This window comes from Lissotriton vulgaris, chromosome 2_1, assembly GCF_964263255.1.
Source record: "Lissotriton vulgaris chromosome 2_1, aLisVul1.2, whole genome shotgun sequence".
Classification (NCBI taxonomy): Eukaryota; Metazoa; Chordata; class Amphibia; order Caudata; family Salamandridae; genus Lissotriton; species Lissotriton vulgaris.
The window spans coordinates 2,088,913,583-2,088,938,372 of NC_141687.1; the positions used below are offsets into that span (position 1 = coordinate 2,088,913,583).

Below are 24,790 nucleotides of genomic sequence, written 5' to 3' on the forward strand. Positions count from 1 at the left end.
GTAAACAAATCAACTAATGGACAATGGTCTGTCCTGACTTTAAATTGTGTTCCATATACATATTTACAAAAATACTCAATCTCCCACCAACAAGCAAGTGTTTCTTTTTCAAGAGTAGAGTATTTGTCTTCTGCACCTCTAAAGGGTCTTGATGCAAATGCTATGGTGACAAGATGACCATTTTGATTCTGCATAAGCACTGCACCAATTCCCACATTGCCTGCATCAGAAATGATGATACATTCACAAGATGTGTCAAATGGAGATAAAGCGGGTGCAGAAGCTATATATTTTTAGGTAGAAGAAATTCTTCATTACAACAAGAATCCCACACAAACAATTGATGTTTTTTCATTAAATCTCTCATATGTTTTGTTTTATCTGCAAAAGAAGGGATACATTTAGCATAATACTCTGCTAAGCCTAAAAACGACCTCAACTGGTCTTTATTTTGAGGTTCAGGAGCATCTTCAATTGCTTTCACCAAATTATGTTTACGGGAAATACCATTTTTACTAATAGAATGACCTAAATAGTCAACAGAGTCCATCCCAAATTTGTATTTCTCTTTTGTTAAGGTTAAGCTATTGTCTTGTAAAATTGACAGAACTTTATGTAAGTCTTCTGTGTGCTGCTTCACATCCTTTGCAAAGACTAATACGTCGTCCTGAAAATACAGAACGTTATAAATGTCTTTGAACAATTTATGCATCACCCTCTGGAAAACTGAGGAGGCTGAAACTAGCCCAAAGGGCATCCTTTTATACGTAAAAGCACCCTCAGATGTTATTAAAGATGTAAGATGCTTACTATCCTCATGTTATTCAATCTGATGGTACCCATTATTTAAATCCAACGTTGAAAAAATAGCAGCATCCTTAATTTTAGCAAACATTTCTCCGATATTAGGTAGAGGATGTCTATCAACCCACACATTGGAATTTAGATCTCTCATGTCCACACATAGTATCACTTTTCCCTTAGGTTTATGTACAACGACAACTGGCGACAGCCATTCAGAAGATTCAATCTCTTGTATCACATCCAATTTACACAATCTTTCCAGTTCATTTTTAACAGTATCTCTCATTAACAGTGCTATGTTCCTAACCTTGTGAACTTTAGGAATGGCATTGTGTTTAATATGATTTTATGTACAAACCTTTTCAATAATCCTAACTGAGAAGAAAATACCTTTGGAAATAATTTTTCCCATTCAGTTTTGATATCACTAGTGACTTGGGCAATCAAATCAGAATATTCCAATACTTGATCGGGGTGATTAGGATCCAAAGTGATTGACAAGTCTCGTTGTTGTGGCCAGCCCAAAAGACAGGAACCTTCTCTAGCTACATAAACCTTTGCTGATATGGTTTTACCTTTGAAAGAAAGATCAGAGACAAAAAAAAAAAACGTCAATTGGCTTCTTACCACATCCTACAAGTTTGATGTCAGGTGGAAGCAATGTAAATTAGGAAATTCCTTTAACCACTCATCACCAATTAACGTATGTCTTGCCCCGGAATCAGCCATAACTTTTATATCTTTGTTACCTATTTGTAACATACAAAGTGCTGCGTCCTTAATGGTATCATCAATTTCATATACAGCCCGTAAATATTCAGAATCATCAATGTCACTGTTAACCTCTTTAACATTTTCAGACTTTGAGAACTTACATTTAACATTTTTATTTTTAAATTATTTTCTATTTCTACACATTCTGGTAAAATGACCTTTAGACGTGCAATATTTGCATACTTGACCAAGAGCTGGACAACGTTTATCAGAAGCTAAATGCCCAGGAAAACCACATTTAAAACAAACATATTCTTCTCTTTCTGAATTAGTTCCAGAATTAGAACGTTTGTTTGTGTTATCTTCAGCATATTTTTTTTTAGAATGTTTATGTCAGACTCAATTTTCTTTTTATCGGACAACTCCTTCATACCCAGCTTCATGTCTTCGAAATGATGTGCAATATCAAGAGCTTTAGTTAAAGTAAAATTTTCCACAGAAAGTAATTTTTCTTGTAATTTGGCATCAGCAACATTATGTACCATCTGATCTCTTACCATTTGATCATGAACATTTTGATAATTACATTTTGCAGCCAAAATTCTTAAATCCTTGGCAATTGTGTCAATGGGTTCATTGGATAATTGTTGTCTACCGAGAAATTTATGACGAGCAACAACTACATTCATTTTTTTTATGTATTGTTTATCAAGTTGATTAACAGCATACTCATAAACATCTATATCTTCCTCACTAGAATTATCTGTGGGTATGTAGGTAAATGAGATAACACCTGTCTGCCTTCAGCACCAAGACATTGTTTTAGAATAGCAAGCTTTCGTTTATCAGTATAATCGTCACCACCTATTGCCTCCATATAAGCTTCAAAACCTTCCTTCCATTGTTTCCATTCTAATGGAGGTTCTCTTGGAGATGACAAAAATGGAGGTGGAGCATTGAAACCCTTCATCAAAATATAGATGAATAAATTAAATAATACAAAAGAAAAAAATGATGTCAATGTTATTGGGCTTGTGCTGTGTGTGTCAGCGTTAAATGTAGATGACACATAAAAAAAATATATGTTGTGTATTCACCTTAAATCCACTTAAAAATTAAGTTGCAACTGTTAATATCAACACTCGTGTTGATCTGATATTTGAGCATTATAAAGTAACAATATGCTGTGTGTATCATCGAAGATCCACACCAAATCCAAATTGAAACAAAGCTGTGTTCAATTATAACAATCTCCGTGTATTTTATATAAGTAATATTGATGGTTAAACAGCTGGCATTAGTGCTAAGCAATGGGTCACACAATTTTGCACGCCCCTAGGAAAATCAACAAATAAATGTGAGTGATGAGTAAAAGAATGTGAACTGGTATGAAGCAGGTAGCCAAACGACTAACACCACATACTTTGACAGACTGCATGTAAAAATAGCCTTAATTATTGTCTCAACCCATGGAAATGATTCAGTAAATCGGAAGTGATTTCTGTATGGGTGTCACTCAGTTAGTGTTCTACAGTCCAGTCTCATACTTTCCACTGCCTGTTCCCAAGCCCCACCTAGGCCAACCCCTAATTCCTTGCAAATCTGCCTACAGGCCTGATTCAAGCCTCAAATGGCATTCTTTTAGCTGTCTCTTGCCTAAAATTGCCCATGTTTCAATGTTTTTCAGTATAGCTCTCTTTCCTGGTTCGAAACCTTGGCATGTAGGTCTTTGTCTTTACTGGCCTGAGTTCTGACAGTTTGGCAGTGTGCCATAAGATAATGGGGCCCCTGAACACCAGGGAAAGAGTGAAGGAACATCCACTGCGAAAGGATTGACATCTCTGTGTTTGAGTAATGTATCACTTAAGGACTCCATACACTTTCACTTTTCAGCTACCTCCACTTCTTGTGGAGTACAGCAAGTTTCTGCTTGTCTCTACTACTATAAAGGCCTCGTGTGCTTCTCAAATCAAACAGCTGGACCCTTCCATCATGATTTATTACAGTTATATATCTAGCTGGATATTTGTTAGAAGTCTGTTGGCACTATTTAGTCAGGGCTCCCAAAACCAGAAAGCAGAAATGGTGAAAAAAGATACAAACTGGGCCAGTAATACAGAGTTAAAATGCAAGAACATATGACTGCGTCTTCAATAGATGCCCCAACTTGAGGTAGAATAGTTTCCCTTTTCAGAGACTGGTTGAATCAAGGACAAGAGACATGGATTGTTTTCACCTCAGTTTAGGAGAAACAATATGTTGTGATGTTGGATGTTAAGTTAGCAGGCTGAGCAGTGCAGTAGAGTTTGTGTATTAAATAAATGGTTTTAAAAAGATGTGCTTGCCTATTGGCAACCAATGTATTGAACGCAGTGTCAATTATTAAATCATAATTTCTCAGGCTGAAGTTTATCTATGCAGGGGCTTTATCGATATATTTTATTCAAGTTATTCTCTATATCCTATTTATTTTTATAAACTTAGAATGTCTGATCAAGATCAATTTGAAACCTGCTTCTTAACTTTGAACAGTAAATTGTGGATATTATTCTATATCTAAATCCTTCAAAGTGCTTCTAGGTGTGTATCTTTAAGTTGTTGACAAGATCCATGACTGGTAGTGATTGAGGTTTGTAATTTACTACCTGAGACAGACTTCTTCTATGTTAGGAAGATAAAGGAGGTCTTGCCTTTGCTTGAACAGTCCCATAGCGCCCAGGCAGTACTGTCCCGTGGCTTGGTAAGGATTGACTGTTTGATCAGAGTATATTTATATTTTAGAACTAAGAAGCACGCAGAGAGCAAGTGGACACTGTACAAAAATATATGACGCAGTATACCATAACATTTAGATTTGTCAGTTGGTTCTAAATCAAGCACGAAATGCTTTTGTCCTGTCTAGCACTAACTCACAGTCAGAGTTGAGAGGAAATTGTGAGTATTCCGAGTGTAACAAGGCCAACTCCACTGAGATTCTAAATGGTCTCAGTTAAGCTAACAATTTCTTAGCTGCAAATAACCTGGCCAAATAAAATTTGTGCACATATTTAGAAATGAGTGTAAATGTTGTACAAGTCAAACCTGTACCACTCATTAAACCCCCTGGGAGAACCAGTGACATTAATTCTTAGCAGGCTCCCTGACAGTCCAGGGCACTGATTTATGTTGATAGGGGAGCCAGCATTTGATCCTCTCTCCCCCTCCTGCCTCGTCCACTTTCTGCTGGACTCTTTGCATGGGAGAGGGAGGAGAGCGTGTATCACCTTACAGCTTTTGGTTGGGGAAACCAGATGTGAGACTTCCTGGGTCAAGTGATAGCTGGGTGCTAAGCCCATCTGGTTTGTTTCCAATGTTTTCAATGACCATTTGCATGTTAGCTGCCCCCTCCCAGTGCACTAGTCCGCCAATGGGGTTTGTAATGAAGGAAAATTGTTGACCCCACTGTATCCTTGGCTGCCAGGTCTCACTGGGCACTGTAATTGCCTAGGGCAATTAAAAGATGAACCAAAACAATGGCCCTGAGGTCCGAGTACTGCTTCTTCAACGAAAAATACCAAACTTCAGCAAATGACAGGGATTACATTATATTCGGCCCCAGGACAACAATGAACACCGGGTCTCACTGTTTTGCTACCTATGGTCTGCTGGCCTTTGCAAGTTTTATGGGGTCTCATGAGACTTTTTCACAGCTTCTGGACAGTTTTTCAGTTTACTATCTCTCTATTGAAAGAGAGCTTCAGGGATCTGCCCTCCGATCCTTAGCTCCTGGTACCTTCCTAGGCTAGGGTTTCTCAGCTTTGCACCCTGTGGCCCTTAAGGCAGGTTACAGTGCCTACTTAGACTTGAAATGAGGAATTTCTAAATGACATGCAATGAGGAATTTATTAAACGCTACACTGACACAGAGGTATCTAGGCGCTAGTTAGGCAGGAGGACAGGACGGCAGAGGGGTCAGATTACCAGATTACCTGCCCCATAGCCTGCTGGCCCCTTGATTGGTGTCTCTTTGACCAGCAGGGGCCAAGGGTTCTTATTCAAGGCTAACTACTACAGGAACAGCCCACAGAATTCCTATTGAACCCTCTCATTCAGAGTCTCCAAAATGTCCCCCATCTACTATCTACCACAGACACAGTGCCCAGAAATACAAACCTCAAGTCATCTTGCCATCCCCGCATCCCCTCCTTGATCCTCCCCTGAATTCCCCCACTCCCTTACCCTACTCCCCTCCGAGTTTTGCTTTGTCCCTATGAGATGAGCATGCCCAGGCTTGTCAAGTGGAATGTCAGCTAATCACCCTTTGCAGAATTTGCTTCCACCTCTTTACCAAGAAAAAGACTACTCCTTTATGACTAGGCCTTTTGTCCAGCAGCAGTATGTATTGAACAGCTGCCCATTAGAATATTTAAACCAGAAGGGATGTTCAAATACCAAATCTCATTTGGACAGGTACATGCAAAGAAACTACACATGGAAATGCATTGGAAAAAATAATGCCAAATACGTATATCTATGCTAACGAAAACAAAGTGTGCATTTTGCACTTGCACATTCATTTATTCACATTTACCTAGTGCAGAGCCTTCTAGGCTACTTGTGCAGCAGCAGGGCTTATTTTAAAATGTTGGCACTGGTGTTAATAAACAACCGCAAAGGTGCACCACAAAATGCTTCAAGTAACAATATTATTAATGAGTCGCGGAAAAGTGATGTTTTTCTTGTTTTTTCAAAAATCTTTATTTTCAATCGTTAACACCATACAGCCGACGCGTTTCATCCCTAGGGGACTTCTTCAGGGCTTGTTAAATGGACAGCAATGCTTCCAAGTCAATCCTAAAAGTCGAAATTCTATGTGGCGCCTTTCCCAATGTCTATGTCTTTATAAAAACTTGATGAAGGCCTGGGCTAAGTCTTCTAAACCGATTTTTCTATGTCTGGAAAGTCTAAGATGTGGGTGGTACGGACTTTGTGTGGTTGTATATCAGCTCTGCCACGTAATAGAGATATGTTTATAAACCATCAAGATAATCTGTATTTATTTCTAATGTCCTCTGGATATAAAAATTATGTAAACCACTTGGACGAGGATGTGGGCACTGGAAACCAGTCGGGCGATCGTGATAAATCGACCTGCAGTCATCCACAAAGCCTTCGCCCTCTCCGAAATCCGCAATCCGATCCGCCCAGGATGTTGGCACTGGTGTCTATCACTGAAATCTATTTTAACACAAGCTAACTGTGAGTAAGTCTCGTTTAGTGAGACTCAATCACAGCAGATGTCAGGATACAAGACATCCACGTTTTTGGGGCATTTAGTACGTCAGGACACACATCTTAACAATAAACTACTATACTACCTTGTATATTGAGAAATAGGTGAAGGAAACGTGCTAAAGCATCACAATACCAGGTATAGTGTACGTGGACGCCACATGAATATGTGAGACAACCAAATTATCTATGAAATGCTGATTATTATAGTCATAGTTTGCCCTACATGACACATAACAACGGCGAAATGGCTTAAGCTCAACTGACGGTTATTAATTATGAATTGTGATGGCAAGATTGAAGGATATTGTAAATGTATATTCATTTTTATTGTGCTTGCTACCCCCGACAAGGCATCCAAGCACTTTTTGGTGTGTAGCCCAAAAAGGATTAGTGGTGAAGTATTATAGGTAAATATGAAATTCATTTGAGATGTAGGCATTTGTTAGTTGGATTGAAAAGGATAGTGGAGGGATAAACGAGGGAAGGGGTTAGAAAGTGTTTATTTGGGTATCATAGCAGTAGAAGGATGTTTGGAAAGAGTAAAGGAGACATGGAGGGTGAAGAGTCTCTAGAAGAGGATTAAGGACAAAGATGAGGTATCAGCTAAGTCTAGGAGGTATACCTAAGGGAAGGGTTTAGAAAGGCTTACTGGCTTGGGAGATCTGAATAGTAAAAGAGGTTTGAAATTATGGAATGAGCAGTAGAGTAAGGAAGAGTATAGAAAGGGTTATTTTGTGGATTGTAGTAGTGGAATGGGTTCTGGGATGACTCAGAGAGTGGAGGTAGAGGATATTTTGAGAGAGGTAAAGGGTGAGAAATAGGGTAGTGCATTGGAGAGAGTAGTAGAATGAGGTTTGGGATGAGTCAGAGAATGGAGGTAGAGGAAATTTTGAGAGAGGTATAGAGTGAGATATAGGGTAGTGTATTGGAGATACTGAATTAGGACAAAAATATTCTAAATAAAGATACATAAGTACATAGAAGGTATATATGTATAAGAAGGTAATATATCTAGAGTTTAGTTGTATTTAATAAACTTTCAAGTGTCCCTGTACTTTAGGCAAATTTGTTTTATTAATACCTTGTTTTTTCCATTTAATAATTCAATAGTGAAGCAATTATAGACAAATAGTTATGATTAACATGTACTTATTTATACAGTGAACTATATACAAGTTAAATATTGACTAGTATACCCATAGCTACATTGTTAACCCCTTCCATGCTCATGACAAGGTCAGCTCATCATGAGGCACAGTTGAGCTGTGCTTATGACGAGCCTACCTTGTCATGAAACTATAGTATTCAAGCATTTTCAGCACAGGAGGGGAAAACCCCATAGCAGCCAAGGTGTTAAACAGACCAAACAAATATCTATATATTTATAAACATAATTATTAAACATATTTATACAAAGGAATACACACATCTAGATACACACATGCAATCAGAATAAATGCTCATGTACACAGAGATATGCTGTATATTTATATTTGAGTATGGTGGTTATGTGGGGAATAGCCAACTCGTATTCATTCTTCTGAAGATAAGATAGCTATCCGTAGACCTTATGTTTGGGGGTAAAGAGTTCTATAGTTTGGCTGCTGAACAGAGAAGGAATTGCCACCAATGGTTTTTTGAAGCAAGGTGTCATTCTAGAGCGGAGGTTCCTTTGTTGAATGAATATGGTGATTTTATTCCTGATGAAGAGTGACCCTGTTCCATGTATCTCATTGTGGGTGATACAAATCAGGTTGAATGTTGATCACTGTAACCAATGTATGGCCTTCAAGGCAGGGGAGATGTGGGTGTGTAGCTTTACATATAGGAACAGTCTGGCAGCAAAGTTCTGAATCCTTTGTAGTCTTTAACACCTTGGCTGCTCGAGATATTCTTCCCCTGTGCTGGACCACAATAGAAACGGGTGTGGTCATGACGAGCTCAGCTTGTCATGAGCACACGAGAACTGTGCCTCATGATGAGCTGAGCTCGTCATGAGCACCGAAGGGGTTAAATAGTTGTTAAAGATGATCTGTGGTAAAGGCTATTGGAGTAATCAAGTTTAGATAGTACAAGAGAGATAGTAACCTGGACCTTGTGAAAGTCCCAGGTGGGTGAAGATGCATTGCAGACATTTTTTAGTAATGAAGCTTGATCTTGCTAGTTTGTCCGCATTTATTGATAGCTTGGAATCCAAGATCATTCTGAGGCTTCACACTTTGTTTATGCGATGTTCCCAGATTGTCAGGCCCAGCAGCAAGTGGGTCATTAGTTTTCCATATCGACACATATGAGTATTTCTGTTTTGGAAGCATTAAAGTTGATCAATGCCTCTAAGGCAACTGATAATTTGTGAGTTTCAAATGTCTTTGGGGCTTTCCAGTTGAAGAAGTTTTTGTGTATCATCTGCATAGTTATAGCATGTGAGGTAAAAATGATTTAGCAATGCCAGTAATGACTTCATGTGGGTGTTAAAAAGGACGGGTGAGATGGTAGAACCTTGAGGGACCCCTGCTTTTGTGAAGTATGGTTTGGATGAGAAAGGGGGCCTATGGATAACATTTGTTCTGGTTTGAAGGTAGAATGTGATCTAGTCGAGAGTAGTCCCCTCGATGCCGCCGTTTGTAAAGTCTTTGTATTAGATTTTCATGGTCAATTGAGTCAAAGTCAGCTGAAAGGACCAAGAAAAAGTAGCCCGGAAAACCTTTTCCATTCAACTGAGGATATATAACTCAATGATGGCAGATTCTGTGCCTCTTCCTGGATAGACCCATATTTTGAAGTCTGAAAGTATGGAATTATCTTCAAGGAATAGAGACATCTGGGCTAATGATGCTATTTCTATCTGTTTTCCCAAGAAAGATCCATTTGTAAATGGCCTGTGTTTGTTGGGGTTAAGCAGGCCCAGGTTTGTTTTATTTAGTAAATAGATGCATGTATGCATTTTTAGGTCTTCTGGAACTATTCCTGTAGTTCGGGAATTCTTGATGATTCTTCTAACTGATGTGGCATCAGAGGTAGTTAGAAAAATGTTCTTGAAGGTTTGTGGTGGACATGGATCAGGTGGGCTGCCGACAGTCCTGCATTATCACGCCACTCGTGCTACATCCTCCCGTCTTTAAGTTCCGACAACTATTTGTCACCTTACTGCTGAAAAAATGGAATAAAGAATAAATAGTTACATTTGATGCCATTTACGATATCGGATTTCCCCACGTTCACTATAATTGGAATGGTGAGAATCTTTACATATCAGATAAAGAGGGAGGTGCATTAAAGTGCTACATAGAGCATATGATAAATAGCTGTGCCTTTGAGAGATTTTATTGTACATACCACATTTTGAGGCCTAATATATTCCCTTTGAGCTTGGATTAGTGTAATAAAAAGTTTCGGGAACGAATCTTGTTGGCTGTGTGCCAGTTTTAAAAGATTTACTGAATAAAAGGACTCAATTATGGAATTACTCTTTACGCTGCTTCTTTGATTCCAGAAAGAGTGCACCTTCCAATTTCTGTTTTCAGTCCTGTGTGCTTTGACCAGGTCCCAAAAATTATTTGTGTGCCATTTCATATTTATTGATCATCATACAGTTATATACAGAACAAAACTCACAATTCGCACATGTTCTATAGCATTTCACATACATTTTTTTACATGTATCAATAGAGAATATCCTGCTCCTCCTGAATGCCATTCTGAAACCGAATGAGAACCACTTTCCTTGTCACAATTATTCCCCGCTCAGACCTCTCTTGATAGCTAGGTCGCTTTGTCTCAATTCATTCACTTTTTGTTTCCATTATATTTCATTTTCGATCACAATTTATACTTAACCATACTATTTATCTTCTCTGTAAAAGAGTGAGGTCTCATGATAAATTGTAGGCAATTCAAAATTAATGTTTTTGATTTTTGCTGTTTGCACTCTTAATTCTGATTCATTGTGCTACCTGGAACAAGAACCACTACAATATATAGATAATAACTCCCAACACTGCCTCAATTTTTGATTTACATCCCAGTAGTATATACAAAGACAGTGTACCTCAGTTTATTGTACTGTAAAAGCCAAGAATGAAATATGTGGCATGCAAATACGTAGATTATTAATTGAAATTCAGAACAAATATTGTGTTACAGGATACATGAGCTTCTGACAGAGCTTCATAATTGATACTAGTATTAAAAATGTCAAGCACAAAAATAAGCTCCTCATAATCCTGCAAAAAATATTTATTCCACTAGAATGACAGTTGTTTCTCGTATCTAACATTTTTCATTTATTTTGTTCCATTTTGTTTCCATAGTCTTATGCCCTTAGCAGAACCAAGAATTACTTAATTCTATTTGCAAACCTATAAATATGAATATACTATTTCGGTGTATGAAAAAGATATAGCAATACTTGAATGATATTAGTCGATTTCATATTTAAAGTAACACAGTAGTAATTGTGAAAATAATATATGATGATCCCCTTAGGAAAATGTGTTCTGACCCATTTAACTCCATGGTTTGTTTTCTTTTAACCCCTTGCGTGCTGACGACGGCCCCCGTCTGTCATGCAGCATGGTGGGCGTGTGCTGATGACGGCTGGGGGCCGTCATGAACCCGCCCACTCTTTAAAAGCGCCGCACAGGCGCAGAATCACGGCCACAAGCAAGGGGTTAAGCTACCTGATTTATTGACTTCACTATCAGTGAGTCTCACTGAGTGTCACTCAATGTAAAACCTATTAAAATGGACTGGGGGTGCTAGCCACCCCTGTGTCCACCTATTACAATAAGGATCACTGCTGTGAAACTGGGAAAAGCGGCACTAGGTTGGTTGGCCATGCGTTGGCAAGCTGAACAGGAAAACTGTCACAGGGGGACCTGGCACGAGGTCATGTTCCAAATAATCCCTATTTACTATAATGCTTCTCTGTAGGGTAACTTGGGACACATATCTGAGCATATAGTTGTAAATCTTTCTTACGCACATCAGCACATAACACAATAGCATGGAATCCTCATTATGGCACAATTTTGATAACATGGCAGAATTAGAGATGCAGTAACGATGCAACTGCGTTAATCACTGTCGACTCTATTGGAGAAATCCCCTTTCAGAAATAAGCCTAATGCTATTTAGATTAGATTAGAATATTTTTAGGAATGCCAGCCCCCCAGTAGGCATGGCCATTAAGTGCAGCATCTGCATGTTTAGGCTCTGACATTAAATCGGGCTGATGGAAAACTGGACCCTCGTTTTGCAAAAGGTGGTATTTTTTATTACCGGATGTTAATGGACATGTCTGGCAGCAGTAAAAATGTCTCCCAGTCCAGAAGCGTAAAACATCCTTTTATGTCAAAAATGTCCCAATGGATTATTCTTGAACTGCTACCAATTTACCACTGGTGGTAAAAATACTGCCTAAACTGATTGTATCGCTAATTTATTTCCTGTGATACACTATCAGGCATAAATAAATGGTACTGTTTATAAACCAAAATAACATCAGTTGAGAGCTCATCGTACATTCAACCAGCTGCCACTATCTCAGTGTAGGTTACCTGTGGTAACTACACACTAAGGGCCAGATGTAGGTCGGTCGGTAACGGCCGAAAATCGGTATTTTCGGCCGTTACCGACTAGTATACAAGATTTTGCATGTAGGGGTCAATATTTTACCGAATCGATAAAATTACCGAATCGGTAATTTTACCGAATCGGTAAAATAAAAAAATCGGTAAATTTACCGATTCGGAGCCACCCATATGTAGGTGGGACTCTTCAGAGTCCCAGGAGCCTTAACGAATCGGTATTTTACCATCAAATCCAATTTGATGGTAAAATACCGATTCCGGTGTGCATGCACATGTGTGCATGCACACCTATGTGATGTGACAGGCAGACCTGCCCTTAGGGCAGGTATGCCTGCCACATGGCACCTGTGCCTGTTTTGGGGGTGCCAGAGGGTGTCAAAGTAACACCCCCTGCACCCTTGTAAAATTCGGTATTTACCGATTCGGTAAATACCGAATCGGTAATGCCCATTCATTCCTATGGGCTTCAAAGCCCATAGGAATGAATGGGCATTACCGATTCGGTATTTACCGAATCGGTAAATACTGAATTCATCCGATTCGGTATTCCAGCACATCTGGAATACCTACATGTCGGACCCATTGATTTACCGATTTTAAATTACCGAATCGGTAAAATTCGGTAATTTAAAATCCGTAAATCTTTCCTACCTACATCTAACCCTAAGAATCTGTCCATTTGCTCCTGTTGCTGCCATTTAAATTTACATTCTCTGTCCTGTTATTTATTTACTGTGGTACAAGCAGCTGGCAGCGGTTAAAAAAATAGTTTCACTTCACTTCACTGGCTGATGACAAGTGGAACGGTGTGAAGAATCTGTGTATAACACCTTGCAACTTTGTGATCTTTTTTTAACTTTCAAGCTTCACAAAGTGTGAAGCTTATGATTTTTTGCACCCCCACAGGCAACTTCATCAGTATTTCACAGCAGTAGGAAACTGTTCCTTTTGCAGCGAAGGCCTGCACATAGAATCACACGAAGATCCATAAGTCCCTGTTCGCTGTGTCATATTCACATCCTCACACAGTCTGTTTTGTACCTAGTCTCACACGCTTTATAGATTAATACTACTACTTATTGTGCGACTCCTGCTTAATTTCAGCAGACACCCACCATGCCCCCTTTCTGCCACTGACACCAGGCTGATACTACAGTAGTCTAGCCCACTGGTGTAAATAAACCTTCAAAAGGCCCCCTACATGGTATGTGAAGGGGCCACTGTCTTCCAAATGCTGTGATGCACTTTACAACACTTCATACCTGCACCATGAGGGGCTGCTGCCAGGCCATCACAGGCACCATGATGCAGAATGGCCCACGCTGGGAACATCCTGTACAAGGAAATCTGGGTTGCAGCTGGTACATTGATGTATCACTTGCCTCAGGACACGTCGGTCTAAGCCAGAAAACATAACCCAACCTAACTGAGGCTAGGTTTCAGTACTTCATATGACACCAGCGCCTGCATACCCTCACGGATGACAAGTGGCGCTCTACATGACTGATTGACTGATTGGGTGAAAAAGAAAATTCACACAGAAAAATATTCTAGTATGTATAGTATTTTAAGGACAGTTAGATGTCCTCTGTTACCCTATTACCTATATCATGTATATTGCATAATTTCCTAAATCTTTCATTAGTTGGGTTAAATGTTTTTGGAGAACGATTTTGGGAGATAAATGTTCTGCCCGATTCTCAAGGAACACACCACTAGCTCAGAATAATCTGTGTCTTCGTACCTTAAGACACACTGCCTCGCATTATAATGTGTGTTTGTGGGCCTGTGTACACAATGCAGTGCTTAATCTGTAAAAAAAGTAAGTACCAGGACCTGGTTACGAGACCTCTGCAGCTTGTACCACCCATCGCCAATGCCAGCGCTACCAACACAACTATTAACCATCACACACTACACGTGTGACAATTCAGACTATTCCATGCCACCAAAGATATATGAAAGGCTTTGACAGCAAGTATTAGTCCTCTTTAATGTATATTGAATTAATAAACATGTGCTTATCTCTAAATTAGATAAACATCGCCACCATGTGACAGACTGTCCTAAGGGCTGGTTTTAAAAATAAGCCACCAGATTCATCATTGTCATGTTTTGCGAGTCCTTAATAGCGATTATTAAGGAATCGCTATTAAAGACTCGCAAAACGGGATTCATGTAGAAATCGCAATATTTATTGCGATTCCTACAGCTTCCTTATTTGCGATTCGCTAATTGCGAATCGCAAATAAGGAATGACTCCCCATTCATTCCTATGGGCCTAACGGAATGAATGGGGAGTTATTTCCTATTTGCGATTAGCAAATAGCGAATCGCAAATAAGGAAGCGATTTCAAGGGTGCCAGGGTGTCCAAAGGACACCCTGTAGCACCCCTGAAATGGTAATGTACACTGGTTTTGCGCACACACATGTCCACAGGACATGTGTGTGTGTAACATACAACTTAGAAAAATGCACTAAAGTGCATTTTTCTAAGTTTTCGCTATTTACCACGTAGTCAGACTTCGCGGTAAATAGCGGCCCCAGATTGAGAATTCGCAATTTTTAAATGGTTCATGAATTGCATTTAAGGAATCTCAAATTGAGATTCCTTAAATGCAATTCATCGAAATTTAGCAATTTCTATAATTGCGATTTTTGCATTTCGGATGATGAATCCCAAATGCAAAAATAGCGCTCGCAAAGGGCCAGATTCTCAGAATCTGGCCTTTTGCGAGCCGAATTTCCTTTGATAAATCTGGCTGTAAGTGCCTTGCCTAGCACTCGAAAACATTAGCTCAAATTAAGCACTGACATGCATAATGTGTTCCAAGTGTATTTTCAATGAGAAAAGCAGTAGAGTTGTTGTGAAGGAGTACATTGTTGTATAGAGTCCGTTTTACAGTGTCATCATTAGATTCTTGTGGTGTATTTTAATTGAGTTTCAGTCTTCAGTTGAAAGAATCTGTTTGCGTTGCTTCCTTAATTCAACAAAACACTCTGCAGTTATCTAACCAGTGTTGTCCTTTATTTGAACAGTTGCCGTAAAATATAATTTATTTCTAGAGCATGCTGATTTAATTTTATCAGAACAGTATGAATCCATTTTTGTTAAGCATCAATTGAAACCTTTGCACATGTGATACTTTGTTTTGATGTCTTCACAAAATATCTTTCATCAGTTGTAGAATTGCCATCTTTATGGACTAAATTGGGTTTCAACCTATTATTATTGGTAACTTTATTTATATTCATCTGCATCTCTTTTCCTCATAGGCATTTCTCCTGTTTGTCGTCCAAGTACATGTGTCCAGGTGTCCCTGCAGCAATGAGTACTTTGTTGGCAAACATAAATGCATTTTATGCTCACACAACTGCGTCCACCAATGTTTCTGCTTCAGACCGGTTTGCTGCTACCAACTTTGGTGTGAGTGTTATTCTATTGTATTTTCTGTACTTCTTTATAGTCTCTCCTTGTAATTTCATATCAATAATGTTTTATTCAAATTGACTGGTTTGATTATTTTATATCTATCTATCTATCTATCTATCTATCTATCTATCTATCTATCTATCTATCTATCTATCTATCTATCTAATATATATATATATTTTGCTCTGCTGTCCGCCATTCACACTCTTCACTCTCGACTGGGTGCTCTGAAGCGCGGTGACAGACTCCGCGCGGATCAACAATCCATCAGCTGACTCGTAAAAATTGCAAAAAGCACTCACAGGAACATATTAAATCACTGATATTTATTGGGTTTAGAGTACACCTCAAGACATGTTTCGGCTTGCCGCCTTTATCAATAGTATCAATAGTATCAATAGTATATATATATATCCAAATCAAAGTTTTGCCGACTTCAACTTCCACGCAGGTGATAAAGAAAAGGCACAAACTCCTCTTTCAGGTTTGGGAAGATTTTAATGCTCACATTGAATAGACATTACGCGTTTCGACTGTCACAGCAACCTTGATCACATAACGAAATGCGTTTGCCATTGTTTTTTAAGTACCACCCCAACGTGGCATGTGATTCCTGATAAACATGGAAGATATACTATAGAAACAAAATTAATGATGTGCAAAATAAGGCAAAACTTGTCATAATAAATAACAACAATATACAGCCGCGGCGGGCAATGGGAGTACCTGCAAGGTGGTGACATAGGGAGGGGGAGGGGCAGGGTGGGGGGTAGTAATGTTTGTATTACAGAGTTTAACAGGTAAGTAAACATTTAAATAAATAAAACGAATTTCGTTGCTCGCACTGCATCGCATTTGGGAATACAGTGCACTCAACGAAATTCGTTTTATTTCTCCAGGAGAGAAGCATACAAATAGACCATGTAACAGACTTCCACATTCTGCAGAAAAGTCCCATAAACAGAGATTCGGGTGAGGGGCTCGAACAATCTTCATATATTCCCCAGATAGGAAGCAACGACTTTGCTCTCACGTTTTGAAGTCCCATTGGATCATGCAAAAATTGTAAAGAGAGGAAATGACCATAAGACAATTTGTACAAATGTCCAGTGGTCCCCAAATCACACTTTTACTCAAATGTTCTTAAAGCATTCCCTGCATCATATGGCTCCCCAGTTCTTGTAAAGTGTGTTGAGAAGCTAAGGAGCTTTTCTGTTCTGCTCAAATCCTCCCACTGTCCAGCCCATCCTGCACATCTAATGAATTAAACCCATCCAGCTATCTCACGTCTAGAATATATACTGTCTTGCAGTAGTTACCATAAGCTCAATACATTATTATAACCATTAAGCATGAGCAATTCTCTTTACTGCCGCATTTTCAGACAGAACTCACTGGTTGGCGTCCCCTTTCTTCTTCCTAGCTATTAGGAGGTATGGCGACTACATTTTTCATGGTAAGGCAGCCAAATGTTGTGGGCTCAAACTGGCCTTGTAGTAGATGCACAAAGTAAATGTCGCTTTTACAGGCTTTACTCTGACTGATGGTGTTGTGAATACACAATTTCCTAAGTATATTGAGGATCATGACATTTTTAATTCCGCTCAAGCATGATGTTGCCAAGCTCAACGAGATTGATCACAGCTTTCCTAGGCATTAAACTTGTCTTGGAATAGAGGGCTTGATGTCTTCGGGCCTCATTTCAGCTTATTTAACCCCTTTGATGCTGATGATGAGCTCAGCTCGTCATCAGCCACAGGGGCATGTGCGGATGACGAGCTGAGCTCGTCATCTAACGCGGCTTTTTGAAAAAAGCTGCGTAGCGCAAAAATTACCACCGCAGCGATGCGGTTAACATAGCATGCTCTTCAAACATCTCTGTAAAACAGGAATGGTAAAAGACTGTGCCCCGTTGTTTCACTCCACAGAAATATCATTTTAAGAGCTGCTTTACATTTGTTGCTGTATTTAATGGATGCCCGTTCTATTGTAACTCTACCTAAACTGAGACGCTGCTCTGTGGCAGTGCTCTGTCATGCTGGTCAGAGGCTCTGTGGACATTGAACTTGACATTCTACTAGCATCCATCAAGTGTAAATGGAATCTTGAAGTCATATTTCACTTGAATTAAATCTTTCAGGAGTGTGAAAATAAATAGGCCTGTGTGAAATTTTATTTCTTCAGATGTTGAAAAAGAAAAAAAAATTGCAACATTTTGTGAAACATAGTTTTGTTGTATTTAATGTAAATACCGAACACGAGGACAGTGTATACATCACATTATGACATTTCAGTAAGAAACTGGTTTGAGGAGAAAATGTTTCCTGCACAACATTACGGGGCATATGCTCAAGGACTCATCGTCGATTTAGCTGCACTTTTCCACCCAAAAAGTGTCTATAGATTCTTCGCCCTATTCACAAGCCTGTGCTAACAACCGACATTGACAGTTTACCTGCGATAGCTGGCGCTAAAAACAACACCAAGGCTGACAGCGACAACTAACTCTAATTATATGCAGAGTAGACGTTCCCGTCTAAAAACTCACAATAACACAACTTAGCGATATTCTCAACGATCAGCCAGATCGGCGATGCAGTCCAAAAACAGACTCTAAGGCATGTTAGCAGAAGGGACTTAATACCTGCTTTTTTCTGGTCTTAAGTAGGACAACAACCTGCTGTATAAAGAGAGCCCAGCCAAGAGCCACATCTGAAGACCAACAGATGCCATGGAGCTACTGATCATGCAGCGTGGAAAGCCATGAGGGCCACAACACCCACCGCCAACACCCTCAGGACCACCTCAAACAAAGGGACCACTCCCAGACTACCACTGAGGCAGCGCAGATCATGACAGAGGACCTTCCAAAAAGCAACTGCCTCAGAGACTTAATGCCAGAGGATGTCATTGCCCACTACAGGATCCTGACTGCTCCCTACGGATTACACTGCGGTCCAGCAGGTCTCACACAAATCAAATCCATTCTGGACCTACAGGCCAACAGCATCATCGCAGCCTGGGCACCCACTCTGCTCTTCAGGTGGGCCTACCTCAGTGCACCGCAACTCATCGCCACGTGGCAGTAGGCCCGTGCCGGAAGCAGTGCCTCAGGTGCCACCACCTCTGTGCACCACTAGTCATCGTCCCGTGGGGCTACCCCACAAGTCCGCCTCCAGGAGCCAACAGCAAGTCTTCGGTAATGCCACTGGAACCCTTCACAGTCACGGGGCCACCGCCCGGGCCAGGCAGGCAGCTGGAAAGCCTAGGTGGAACGTCTAGAGACGTACTTCGAAGCGCACAACATCCTAGCACCACAGTGGCGGCCCACGCGTAGGCATGTGAGGAGTGTGAAGAAATGGCCTGTGGCTCTGGGTGTGGTTCAGTTCTGGGCTCTGGGCATGGTTCAGTTCTGGGCTCTGGGCATGGTTCAGTTCTGAGCTCTGGGCGTGGTTCAATTCTGGGCTGGCCACAAAAGTAACTATGACGTGTGTCTCTGTTGTAGTGGTGGCGCCACCCGGCCCCTAATCAACAAAGTTGCAATGTAGCATGAACCTGGAGGGTGGGCTAGCCCAAATGGATTAATAAAGGAGCGCAAGACCGCTCGGGATCTTGGCTCATATATGCCAACTATTGTGTGTGTATCTTCATTGCTGCAGCATAAGCCAAATGCTTGGCCTCAATCGCAGTTTTCTTCCATGCCAAACGTGATTGCCCAGTTTCTACATACCGGCGGCAGTAGTTGTGTCCTCTGTTCTGTTATGAAAGTTTTGTAGTTTGTACCACATTGTTGTCAATATTCATGTGCTATGATTCTTATGTGTGTGTGCTGCATTATGGGAAATTCACCCTTGCAGCACTGATTTTGCTAGCCCTTAGAACTTTCAGGCTGTGTGCCTTTCACGTTTGTGCTTATACAGTGCTGAGATGTTGCACACTTGGGTAAATTGGGGTCTTGGTGGGAGTTGGGACTTTTGGGCATGGTTTGCCCGCAGATGTATTGTTGACATCAGGGGTTATTTGTGCACGTGGATGTGTCACTGTGTTACCTGCTCCTTTACGGATGTGGTCCACACTTAGCCATCTCAGTATCGTGGCATGCACCATGTCATGATAATTGGACTGCAGCCATGCTAATCGTCATGCAGTGTCACTTGCATTGTCAGTGTGGCTCATGGGCCTGCAGCTTTGCTGGGTTCAGCACATGTGCATGGGTTTGTTGTAAGATTAGTAATGTGTGGGAAGGGCCCCCTCTGAGCACATTGTTGATGGGGGCCTACTTGCTGTTTCTATGTGTGCTGCAGTATACCAAGGATATCAGGGACATGATCCAGAGTCATCGTGAGTGTGCACTGTGCTATACTTAATTGTGCATGTGTGCCATTATACCCATCTCCCCCTTCCCACCAGTCTGTGGTCATTATTCACCCTGTTGCTGTTTGGTCAGGTCATGTTGAGCAGTGTCCGGTCCCCAACTCCTGCCAGCCGTCCAGCCGTCTCCCGACTGATGACTGTGGACAACATCTCATCCAGCTCCTGCTGTGACGCTGTACTCCCAACTCCAGTCTGCATTGCTGCCTTCCGGTTGTTAGCGAGTTTCAGCTTGGTTTTGCGCTTCACATCATTCCAGCGCTTCTTGCAGTCCTCCACTTCCCTTCTCTTCACTCCGACTGCATTCACCTTGGCCAAGATGGTCTGTCATATTGCATTTTTAGTTGCCAATGACACAGTGGAGGTGATGAACAATTGTTGGTGGTGTTCTATCACCTCCGTAATCAGACACTTGTTTTCCTGCGGACTGAATCCTCTTCTTCTTCTTCTTCTCCTTGCCCTTCTTCTTCCCCGAGGTCCCTGGATGCTCCTCTGCAGAGTTTATGGGGTTCTGGTTGATCCAGCTTCCTCCATGGTGCATCTCAGTTGTTTGTTTTTTTTTTTGCAGCTTTTATGGTGATTTTTCCCGCCTGACGTGGGAATAGCAAGCCTGGCGCTGCTTATTGCTTATATTTTTATCTCTGTTGGGCCCATCACCACTTTTTTTACGTTTGGGTTGCCTTTTTTATCGCGTCCCTGTAAGATTAACGCGTACATTTGACGCGCTATCGGGAAACTAGCGCCTGTTGCCTGCATGTTGAGAATACATCGTTAACATAGTGTTAGTTTCCTGCGATAGACGGCATTATGAAAAATTTTGTTACCCTAGGTTGGCGATAATTATCACCCGTTCTTGAGAATATCCCACTTCCTGTTCCTGTGAGACCTTTCTTCGCCAAATATTGTGTTGTGAGGCACAATTGTATGTAATGCGAATTTTATGAGTCCAAGAACGATTTTGCACATACCTATGAAACTATTTTGATGTGTTTTCTGCTACGGAAAGGGCTCAGAAAAATCTTCTGTTTTCTAGATTATCTATACATCAGGCTACCATTAAGGTGAACCTGGAATTCTTTAATTTTTATTTTAGGACTTTGTCTGTATGACCGTATCTTGGCCAGAGGCTGCACATTTTTCAAAGTTAATCCGTCAGGCCCTTCCTGGACTTACATGAAAGTGTACAATTCATATCTTCAGACCCCACGCTGGTTCCAAGTCAATGAAATAGAATGTCCTCGAGGAACCTTGCTTTGCACCGTTCCATTACTCTTTCTGATTCTGTTCAAACGTCGCAGTCTGTCTGGGAAACAAACACCTTACTCCACCTGTTTTTTTCTGTTCCTTCCCTTCTTAACATACAAACCATGTCGAGATTTTTCAATGCTCTTCCCAAAGGAATTGCCCTCTTTTATTATGACTGAAAGCACACAAAAGAACCCTAAAAACTCTCCAGTTCTCTTTAAATATGCATATAGTTGCCAGCCAGGGCTGTCTATTTGTGTTGTTGTTTCTTTGCCAGGGCACCTTGTACAAATTGTATCAGCTATGCGAAAAAAGCAAGTTGATTCATGCCTGTGAGCCCCCCTGAAAAGGCTCATTGAGGGAGATAGCCAGAACACATTCCTGCAATTGAGACCATCATCAGTTGCTGCAGGTTCAGGTTCAGGAGCTCAAACTCCGTACTGCTCAAGTTTAGGAGGCTTCGGTGGTGGAGTCCATTGAGCCTTGACAGCTTGCCCTAAATGAAATCTCCCTACCCCAACTGAGCCTTAATGAGGCTCAGCAATGATGGATTGCCACCCAGAGCAGAGTATATGGTCGGGGCGACAAGCCAAGCAAAAGATTGTACTGGCTGGCTTCCCATGCTCTCGCCGACAGGATTGTTCCCATTTTCCTTGACCACGGCTTGTGTATAGATACTAGTGGTATTGTGGGTGCTCTTGCAGATATCCCTGCAGAATATTATAAGACTCTTTATACTCCATTGCTGCCCCACTTACTGGTGATGTGCAACAAAGACATATAAAGTACTGATTTTCGACAGTGTTGATTGAGGCTACGATTGTTGTCCTCCATAAGTTAGGGTAACCTCCGGAGTCTTGCGTTTCATATTGCCTGATATCCCTCTTTAATTCTGAACTTAAGATCTATGCCAAAATACTTGCTAACTACTTCTCCGCATTGTCTCCATGCTGATCCATTTAGACCAAAGTGGCTTCAAGCATCATTGTCGGACTCATCATTGTATTCGATGAGTGCAAGTGACAGTGACATACCATCACTTGCTGCCCAGGTCTAACACTTATCTCCTCCTTTATTTTTAAAAGGGTTTTGACTCAGTTGACTGGGACTTCCTCTGGGATTTATTGACTTTGAAGGATTTTGGTCTCCGTTTATAAGAGTTGTGTAAACTTTGTACACTGGCGCAATGTTGAAGAACAGACTGAACGGGGGATCCCTCCTGGCTATTCCTGATTTGCAGAGTCACTACACAGGGATAAACTCTGTCCCCTCTCCTATTTGCTCTTGCGATAGAGCTCCTGGTGATGTGGGTTTGCTGTGATGCACAGATACAGGGTTTCTAGTGGGGGGCGGGGGGGGGTAGGTGCCAGAGGACCGTATTACTCTTCCCAGTGACAATGTGGTCCTCCTTTTGCATGACCTCTGTTGCTGGCTGTGCTCCCTCTCTCCGCCAGGCGTCAGGGCTCCAGATTATTGGTTCCAAACCCATGTTGATTCCTTTGGCAGGCCTAAGGCAGGATGATTGTTAGCGGGACTCTATTCCACTTCACAGACTGAGTTCCTTTATATTGGCATCTACATCTCCATGGTCCCCACTTTGGCATGGTCATTGAATGTAAAACCGTAGGTGGCCATATGAAGAAAGATATGAAAAAATGGTCTTTCTTACCCTCAATCTCATGGTCCACATTGCACTTTTTAAAATTACGGTCTTGCCCGGGTTTTTGTACATCTTGCCGAACTTCCCCCATGATATCCTATGACCTGGGTTCACTCTGCTCATGCCCTTATACTTCCTTTCTTGTGGACTCACCAGGTCCCATGTACAGCATTTTGCAAATGCATACAATCCACCTTTGATGGACGTCTGGTGGCGGCAGATTTGCAGCTCTATTATTGGGCCTCCCATCTGGTGGTCTTGAATGATTGGATGCATGGGGGACGCGGTGATCCCGCATATTGCGTGGACCTCTCCCTCATGCCATAGAAGGAAATTAAACGCTGCTGATATGGGTCACTGATTCTCCAGGCTTTACTGAACTTTACTGGAGTAGTGTTACGGATCTGGTGGTCTACCGTGATATGGTCTGGTTGGGGGGTAGGATCATGCTCCAGACTCCCCTTTGGAGAGTGTAAGAACTGGGGGCACCAGCTTTCAAGGGGGTAGCATGGCTCGAGCAGGAAGGCAGCCAGGGGCTTGCGTGTAAAGCAGCTACTTAACACACTCATTCAATGAAACACACAGTGGTGCAATAATGGAGACCACACCAGTAGTTGTATTTGAAAGAAATCAAGATCTTTTATATAGGCTTTCAAATAGAGCGATGCATTATTAATTCATTAGCATTTCAGGTAAGCATTTCATTAAGACATTTCATAAATCACGTTCAGATTGCATTTCCTATGAATGGGTGAACATTTCATTAAAATAATAACTAGCGCATCTAGCAATGAAACACTAACTAACCCCGCCTGTCGCATCAGACTCTTTGACAGGCAACGGGGTGATTGTATAAACCTGGAGGATCCTACAAGAAGCGACTATAGTATGCGTTTAAGTAACACATCAAACCTCTCATGGGCGCTTTTCCTAGAGGGTAATAAAACATATCGGCAAGTACTTCTCAGTCTAACAAGGAACTCCAAAGAACACAGCCTCTAGTCATTAGTGACAAGCCTTTCTTCTTGTGAATACAGGTCGGCTTGCGACCTAGATCAGATCATCAGAATACTATGGAAGCCCTCCTCTGCAAGAAAATTCAGTACAGTGAAGTGACTCTCCCTCGCATTAACCGCATCGCAGCGGTGGTTATTTTTCTGCTTTGCGGCATTTTTAGAAATACCGCGTTACATGACGAGCTCAGCTCGTCATCAGCACACGACCACCGTGGCTGATGACGAGCTGAGCTCGTCATCAGCATCGAAGGGGTTAACAAGCTGATAATCTGGTGCACGATGTATACTTCAGGCTTGTAAATATGGCACACTTTGAACATATCAGGCTGGTAAATATGGTACACTTTGATACATATCAGGCTGGTAAATATGGTACACTTTGATACATATCAGGCTGGTAAATATGGTACACTTTGATATATTGAGGAACGTGTCTGACCTTCCAGTTTCCAAATACTCGAGGCACATTCAGAAGGGGGCCAACAGGGCCCAGTCTTAGTTAACCCCGGGGGAGGGGCGACCTCGGGCCTCTCCCGGCCTACCGCCCTCCTCCCCAGGGGGTTACCTCACTTCTTCGGCCCTCCAGGGCCCTTGCGTTGCTCAAGGGAGGAGAGGGGGTTCCGACCCTCTCGAGGCCTCACTCGACCCAGCGCGGTGCAGGCTCAGCTTCAGGGCACCGGC

General features: G+C 41.4%; 1 protein-coding gene across 2 annotated transcripts in view; it reads left to right on the forward strand.

Annotated features, from left to right (window-relative positions):
- The window catches only part of UNC13C (unc-13 homolog C), a 1,328,864-nt gene that overhangs the window by 564,161 nt on the left and 739,913 nt on the right, over positions 1–24,790 (forward strand). For both annotated transcript variants that reach the window (XM_086958316.1, XM_086958317.1), the window contains exon 12: positions 15,661–15,811. In XM_086958316.1, the coding sequence (XP_086814442.1) occupies positions 15,661–15,811 (151 nt within the window). The remainder of the gene's footprint in view (positions 1–15,660; positions 15,812–24,790) is intronic.